Source organism: Brassica oleracea, chromosome C2, assembly GCF_000695525.1.
Source record: "Brassica oleracea var. oleracea cultivar TO1000 chromosome C2, BOL, whole genome shotgun sequence".
NCBI classification, from domain to species: domain Eukaryota; kingdom Viridiplantae; phylum Streptophyta; class Magnoliopsida; order Brassicales; family Brassicaceae; genus Brassica; species Brassica oleracea.
In genome coordinates, this window is record NC_027749.1 from 27,897,273 (window position 1) to 27,905,721 (window position 8,449).

At 35.6% G+C, this 8,449-nt stretch overlaps 2 protein-coding genes across 8 annotated transcripts; both read left to right on the forward strand.

Moving 5' to 3' along the window:
- Window positions 1-34: 34 nt before the first annotated feature.
- Window positions 35-1,926, forward strand: LOC106322533. 7 transcript variants are annotated; one of them, XR_001266443.1, is made up of 5 exons: window positions 35-507; window positions 595-627; window positions 699-1,351; window positions 1,419-1,520; window positions 1,611-1,926. XR_001266443.1 is itself a non-coding variant. In XM_013760590.1 (4 exons), the coding sequence occupies exons 2-4, from the start codon at window positions 742-744 to the stop codon at window positions 1,682-1,684; spliced, it is 375 nt and encodes a 124-aa protein (XP_013616044.1). In that variant the 5' UTR covers window positions 35-507; window positions 595-741; the 3' UTR covers window positions 1,685-1,926. The 7 variants fall into 7 exon arrangements, 1 of the variants encoding a protein (XP_013616044.1); XR_001266444.1 differs by having other exon boundaries at window positions 699-783; window positions 877-1,520; XR_001266446.1 differs by having other exon boundaries at window positions 699-783; window positions 882-1,520.
- Window positions 1,927-4,669: 2,743 nt separating this feature from the next.
- LOC106327753 (probable methyltransferase PMT15) lies at window positions 4,670-8,449 on the forward strand. Its single transcript, XM_013765997.1, has 5 exons — window positions 4,670-5,362; window positions 6,934-7,144; window positions 7,228-7,525; window positions 7,613-8,011; window positions 8,100-8,449. The coding sequence occupies exons 1-5, from the start codon at window positions 4,706-4,708 to the stop codon at window positions 8,398-8,400; spliced, it is 1,866 nt and encodes a 621-aa protein (XP_013621451.1). The 5' UTR covers window positions 4,670-4,705; the 3' UTR covers window positions 8,401-8,449.

The window sequence follows — 8,449 nt, forward strand, 5'->3', positions numbered from 1 at the left end:
GATTTGGGTTCTCAGCGTTTTGTTTGATAATTAAATAAAATTATGTGTTTTTTTCTTCAGAAAATTAGGCTTCATGTTATCGTTTTTTTCACATTCAACGTTGACGTCTCCGCTTATCTTCATCTGCAAACCTAATGATTTCTCATCTCATCTCTTTGCCTCCCCTTTCGTTTAGTGTATTTCTTTTAATTCAGCAATAATTGTTATTCACATTAAATCAAGTAAGGATGTCGACCTCTCTGTTTCCTTCTTGTCAAATCTATAAATAGGAGAGGGATGAGAGTAGGATCGATGTTCCATCATGATTTGTGTAGGCGAAGATTGGTGTTAATGGACGCCCTTCGAACGCACCGTCGGTGATACGATTGTGTTATTTTCAGCTCTGTTTCCGCATTTTGATCGGTTGTGTAGTGATTTTTTTTTGGGAGTGGTGTGTTGTTTGGTGTAGGGGATTTGAAGAGAACAGTGATGGGATTCAAATCAACACCGTTCTTTCATAGTCGTAAGGTGTTAGATATTTTCAGATTGTGTTGGTATTTGTTTTAGTTTAGTTTGGCTCTGTTTCGTGTTGTAATTTTCTGCATTTCGTTGCAGATTCAAGATCTTAAGAAGTGTCCATTCTCCTAGGTGAGCAATGGTTTGGATTACATTACATATCACACTTTTATTTGACGCAGGTGGTTGTTTTTTTTTTAAAGATGTGATGGTATTTCTCGGATACTCGGGAGCAGTTTCGGATCAATGGTCATTGATGCCTCGAATTCTGACCAGACCAAGCTTCAGGTCGGAGATAAATAACTTAGTTTAACAACTCAGAGAAGAAAGAAAGACTTTTATTGTTTTCCTCACTGTGGAGATTTTGGTTTCTTGATGTAGCTAAGAGAGAAAACTTGGTTTGCTAATCCTCTAAACTCAAGGCTGATGTACATCTGTCATGCGCCTAGTACTCCTTGATTACTCTCTGCTGCTTTAGAGGCAGAAAAAGTTTTTTTTTTTTTTTTAATTCTTTCATCTGTACGCAGAAACTAGCAGATTGTTTCATTAGTGGTCTCTTTTGATGACATGTTGAACTTTTTTTTTTGAATTATACAGGGGTATCCTGACCCCACAAAAGTGATCCAGACTAGTCACATGTTATCACGTGTCGGTCCCCTATCTCTGGCGATGCTAAAATGTTTATTCCCCAGTGGCCGGGACTCGAACTCTGGTGACTTCACCGTACTGGGCTTTTGCCCTCAAATTAATCACCATGAGGCCACAAGTCATGGTTATTTGAATCTGAAAAGTAATCAGAGGCTTTTGTTTTCATCCATGATTAGTGGAACAGAGAGAAGTGCTGGACTTCTGAAAGGTTAAACCATGATTATGTTTTAAAATGCTTGAGATGATAACTAAAGTATTTCTTATTTGTGTGGTAGATTACATAGACAATAAATATTTCTGCTTTTAACGTTGCTTTTGGCCATATTCTTTTTCATTCTGATGATCTTCATACCTACATGTCCAACTCCAACGACCAGGTCAGTATAGCTCTATCATATGAAAACTCTATCTTCATACCTCATACAATGCTTTGAATCAGGTCTCATACCCGTTGGGCAATGTCGCAGGTGGGTTGTCTGAACCGAGAAGCAGCAAATTCAAGGCCTTGACTTTAGTTATGGATTGCCTCCGGTTCAGATAGAGACGCAGGATGATAATGAGTTCTTCGATCTGAGTTTCTTGGATCTGCAAAACTGAGACAATGGGATGCAGTGGATGCATGTGGATTTTTTTATTTGCCTTAATCCCATTGTGACTCTTTATACTTTTTAATGATGTAGAGAATCTCACAAGACTGTCAAAAGGGAACTGTATATAGAGAGATGATGTTTTATATATAACAATTTAACAGATCCATAAAACTTAGTACACTGTTTGTCTTTCGTTCTCTGTTATAGTCTTTCTTTTGAGCCAAACAGAAAGCTCAAAAATTATCTGTTTATACTAGAGCTTTAGTGTGTGTGGAACTTGATGTGCGCTAATGTATGTCAATGGATAATAATGGTCCTATATCTATGATTACGAACTATGTGATGAGAATTGGTGTTACAGAATATCGTTAACATAAAAGCATTTGTGCTAAAGCTACAAAGATGAAGAGGTACTAATGCTTGCTCTAGTCATAACTCAAACCTTCCACAAAGAGAACACGCTTCATGTTTTTACCTAAAAAAAAAACACGCTTCATGTATTCACTAAGAAAAACCTTAGACCATAATTATCGCGGTTTCTAAAATCCGATTATGTGTGATTTTAATGTGTGGACTCCACGTATTTTTTAAAAAACGGTCACGAAAGTCGCGAGTGAAGGATCGGTCTTGGGCTGGGTTTTTTACTGTTTGTGGACCCCACCGACACGTGGCGGCCCGCGATTGGTTCAATTTTTTTTTTTAAGGACAAAAAAAAATCAAAAAAAAAAAAAAAAATTAAGGACCCCATATCGGGTATCAAGCGATAATCATGCTCTTAGACCATGATTAACCCGGGGTTCTTACAGTGGGGTTCTTAGCGAAAGTTAAGAAACTGTTTCTTAACTTCCGCTAAGAACCCCATCCTAAGAACTCGGGGTTAATCATGCTCTTAGAGCATAGTTAATAGGAGGTTCTTAGGGTGGGTGTTTCTTAACTTCCGCTAAGAATCTCATCCTAAGAACCCGGGGTTAATCATGCTCTAAGCATAGTTAATAGGAGGTGCTTAGGGTGGAGTTTTTAGCGGAATATAAGAAGCCGTCTCTTAACTTTTAACTAAAAAAACTAAGAACATGCTCTTAAATAAGATATTTAAGAATCGATTCTTAGTTTTTTTTTAATTTAAAGTTAAGAAACTGTTTCTTATATTCCGCTAAGAATCTCACCCTAAAAACCTCTCATTAATCATGCTCTTAGAATACAAAATGCGGAATATAACACAAAGCTTCATTTAAATTTTATTTAAGTATTAAACCCTATCTAATTGTCAACAACTCCGCGCTTGCGCGGAGCTCCGCCTCTGGTTCGTAAAAAGAGGTTCTCTGCATAGAAGATAACTAGTCAAATATATATATATATTAGGAGAAGCGTTAATTTTTTGTTTCTTAATTTTTTTTTTGTTTTAGAAGTTTGAATTCCTCTGTTGTTTTACGCTTGACATTTTATCCATTAAATTTGATATGTTATTTATTTCGATTTAATCTGGAAAAATTCGAATTAATGTAATTATTAAACAAAACAAATATTAAAATTGGATCAAATCATAAATATTAAAATTTTCAGAGGTTGATATCCAATCTGCTTTGGCTTTAATACAGATAAATGTATATCTACAATTAACTATAAATTTTTAATTATATAATTTGGTAGGATTATTATTTTAACATATAATTTTATTTACAAAATTATTTATAAAATATTTAAACTAAGAAAGGAATATAAAATATTTATAAAAAACTAAATTTTCTTAAATTTTGTGTTTTATAAAAAGTAATTAATTTTAAAAGTAAACCTATTGTTTCACTAATTTTTATTTTTATTTGTGTTATTTAAAATGTTTTTATGAAAACAAACTTGTATAGTTATTTTAAGATTTACTTGTATTGAATAAAATTGATATATAAGATATCTATAAATATCCATAAATTTAAAATGTTTTTATGAAAACAAACTTGTATAGTTATTCAAAATATCCATAAATTTTGAATATATGAAAAATTGGTATTCGTATTTTTTTGAAACAAAATAAATAAAAACATCAGAATTTTAAAAATACAAAGTAAATCACGCATACTAAAAATTATAGTATTATTTGCTCTGTGTTCACACCTAATAAATTCCATCGAAAGCATTCACGTGTTAGGCGATATGGCTGAATCTACAAAATAGTAGAATTCAACTGAATAAAATTGTGTAGATTTCAGTTTTAAATGCGTATTTCTTTAAATGGTAAGAAGAATAATAATCCATTAGTAGCCAAACGCGTGATTAAGCGCTGTGTTAGCTGTATATCTATGCATCTAAGTCATTAAATTTAAACCTGTCCTATACATTTATTTATATATATATATTTGTAACTTAATCCCATACATTGATATTGAACACAAGAAATTAAATAGTTGAGACTATCTTTTTCTTCAGTTGCCTAATTGTCATTTACCCCAAAGTATTCATGATTTAACTTTAAAACCGGTAGCAATTAGAAAAAAAAACGAAAACCGTTGTCCAAGGATTTATTTAATCCTATGATACTGATATAACCCTTTTTTTTCACAAGATACTGATATAACCTTGATAGTGTAAACCATAGGGGAAATATCAAAACATAAATGATATATGAAATTTATATTTTTAAATTACCTATATTTTTATTTGAATATAAATTTATAAATAGTATACTGTATACAGATTGAATTCCAAAGCCTACTTCTTGTATTTCTTAACAAAAGGTTAAATTTCAAATCTTGACCACCAAACTAATCAGTAACCTTAAAAATGTAAGTAAATTGATTTAATTATTTTGATTTTTATTACAAAAAATCCAATTAATTGAACAGATGTATGGGAATGCTCACCCGTATCGTCGCCTCGTATATATTATTCCCACTACAGAAACAATACACCATTCATCTAAGATTTTTACACTTTTCCTACAATTACAACATTTTCTTTTAAATCTATTTCTCCGGCCAGTCATGGCGAACTATCGGTGGCCGTCGAAGCTATCGAAGTTATCACCCCAAGCAAAACAAACAAACCTCTACGGTGTGATCATCGTCACGATTCTCTGTGCAGCCTCTTACTCCGTCGGGATATGGAAGAACTCTCGCGGAGGAATCTCACGTGCTTCCCTCACTTCATTGCCATGCACGTTTCCTAACATAACCTCACCGATCCTCCCCTTCACTCCCCGTCACACATCCCCATCGGAGACAACAGCGGCGCGTGTGGTTCAAATCCCGTCTTGCGGCGTCGAGTTCTCTGAGTATACGCCGTGCGAGTCAGTGAGCCGATCTTTAAGTTTCCCAAGAGATAGGTTGATTTACAGAGAGAGACACTGTCCTTCAAAAGACGAGATTCTCCGGTGCCGGATTCCAGCGCCGTACGGTTACTCGGTACCATTCCGATGGCCGGAGAGCCGTGACGTCGCGTGGTTCGCTAACGTGCCGCACACGGAGCTAACGGTGGAGAAGAAGAATCAAAACTGGGTGAGGTACGAGAAGGATAGGTTCTTGTTCCCTGGTGGAGGTACGATGTTTCCACGTGGAGCTGATGCTTACATCGGCGAGATCGGACGGTTGATAAATCTCAAGGATGGATCGGTTCGGACAGCCATTGATACGGGATGTGGGGTAAGTTGAAATATCTCTCTGTTTTTTTGTTCTTAATTTCATTCGTTTTGTACTATTCTTGTGACGTCTCTGTTCTTTTGACTCTTGTCCATGTTTACATGTTCATCCCATCCCTGTGAATCTGTGATGGTCATAAATTGTTATTATTTTTTTTGTTTTCCATCAGCAATCGTATATTTCACGTTATTGCAAAAAAAAAAAAATCGTATGCTTTATGTTTAGAACATCTTCAGAATATCTCAATAAGTTTTTTTTCTTTACCAAAACATAAAAATAAAAGATGAATAAAGAGATGAAAACCCATTTAAAAAAAAGTAAAAGATGAATAAAAGAGAATGAGATGATTTGTTTCCAAAAACTCTAAAAACAATTAAGGGGACGTATTCAATTTAACATTTGATGTGATTTGATTTTTAATGGGGTTTTAGATGATTTCAATAAGTTGCAGAGATTTAAGTGATTTTTGTTAAACTACTCTAGAATATCACCTAAAACTATGGGCTTTGAGTTTTAATTTTTTTAACTAAGAAATCATATCCAAACACCCTAAAATCACCTGAAAACTTTAAAACTCCACGGTTTAAAATATTTTCAATAACAGTGGATTTCAGAGTACTTTAAGAAATGTCAAATTCAATAACAGTGGATTTTAAATGAGTTTTTAAAATTCATGTTTCAATAACAGTGGATTTGTCATTTTAATACAAATCACCTGAAACTCTCAGTTGAATACATCCTCCTAAAAGATTTTCGGAATATTTTAGTTTGTATCAATAGTTCATATGTTTATAATTTAAAATTTAACTATATAATTAAACTGTACTAAATATATTATTATTATATTAGTAAAATATGCACATAAAGTTATCATCGATGTTAATGCTCTTTAGTTTGAGATTTTACATAATAAAGTTATGTGTAACGTGTAGATGCAGTGTCAAATTGATCGATGATTGTGCAAATTACATTGAAATTCTATATATTGATGTTCCCTTGGTTCAAGATGTATTGCATGTACTATACATATATGCGCACTAGTTAGTTGGTTTAGGTGAATTCAGAGAAGCTTTTGTCAAACTAATTGATGATTGTGCAAATTCCATTTGAAGTTATTAGTCTTAAAAATTAAAAAAATCAGAATTTTGGTCATAGGATGAGATATCATTTATGATAGTAAAAATATTCTGGCAACAGCAGAGTGAGAAGGATGGATAGGACTCTCTTGATTTGGAATTAATAACATTGCCGTCAAAATTAGATAAAAATATTTGCCAACTTTCACTAATTTTATTCTCCTTAAATGGCAATGGATATGAACAATATTTCTACATTCCATTTCAGAATATATGATTTTATTAATACTTGATTACGTTTTAATCCCAAATAAAGTGCAGCACAGCTAGTTAAATGCTGTCAACATTAACATAGATAGTTAATGTGATTTTCTTGTCATTGATTGCTTCACTTTTAAAAATGCTTTGTCTAATAGATGTGCATACCAAAAAAAACAAACTGTACGTGAGAGTTTCCCTTCATACGGCTCGAATATAAACTGATGATGATGATGATAGGTAGCGAGCTTTGGTGCGTTTCTAATGTCGAGGAACATAGTAACCATGTCGTTTGCGCCAAGAGACACACACGAAGCTCAGGTTCAATTCGCACTTGAGAGAGGAGTCCCTGCTATCCTCGGAGTCTTAGCTTCCATTAGACTCCCATTTCCAGCCAGAGCTTTCGACATAGCTCATTGCTCTCGATGTCTTATCCCCTGGGGCCAATACAGTAATTATATACTCACCCTATTGGCCACATTCTCTCTTTTTTTGTAGTCGCTTACGTGTGCTGAACTGTTTGTGGATGAGCAGATGGGACGTATCTGATAGAGGTGGATAGGGTACTGAGACCGGGAGGGTACTGGATTCTCTCCGGACCGCCGATCAACTGGCAGAGACAATGGAGGGGTTGGGAGAGAACAAAAGACGATCTCAACTCGGAGCAGTCTCAGATCGAGAGGGTCGCTAGAAGCTTGTGTTGGAAGAAACTGGCGCAGAGAGAAGATCTTGCGGTATGGCAGAAACCCACCAATCATATTCACTGTAAGCGGAATCGTATTGCTCTAAGACGCCCTCCCTTCTGCCACCGGACACAACCCGATCATGCCTGGTAATTATCTGTAGACAAGAGATGCCTACATGAAATGAAAATTTGTATTTCACTAGACCATGGTTTTGCTCTGTTCTGGACTTTTAGGTACACTAAGCTGGAGCAGTGTTTGACGCCTTTGCCGGAAGTAACAGGAACTGAGATCAAAGAAGTAGCGGGTGGGAAGTTGGCGAGATGGCCTGAGAGATTGAATGCAGTTCCTCCGAGGATCAAGAGTGGGAGCTTGCAAGGGATCACTGTGGATGACTTTGTCAGCAACACAGAGACATGGCAGACAAGAGTGTCTTACTACAAGATCTTCGACCAGCAGCTAGCGGAGACAGGGAGATATAGAAACTTACTTGACATGAACGCTTACCTTGGGGGTTTCGCTTCAGCCTTGGTCGATGATCCTGTCTGGGTCATGAACGTTGTCCCCGTGGAGGCCAGTGTCAACACCCTTGGAGTTATCTATGAGCGAGGGTTGATCGGAACGTATCAAAACTGGTAAAGAGTTCATAATAACCGATTCTTTAGCTTATTCTTTTATTCTGGGGAAGCTTTGATTGATTCTTATGAACTCTATTAAAAACAGGTGTGAAGCGATGTCAACTTACCCAAGGACATACGATTTCATACATGCCGACTCGGTGTTTAGTCTGTACAAACACAGATGTGACATGGAAGACATCTTGTTAGAAATGGACAGGATACTAAGACCAAAGGGAAGCGTGATCATAAGAGACGACATAGATGTGTTAACAAAAGTGAAGAAGGTAACAGATGGGATGCAATGGGAAGGGAGAATAGGAGATCATGAGAAGGGACCGCTTGAAAGGGAGAAGATTTTGTTTCTTGTCAAGGAGTACTGGACGGCGCCTGCACCTGATCAGTGATCAGAAAGCTATAGAGATAAATGTTTAGACCTTTGTAGTAGCTAGCTCC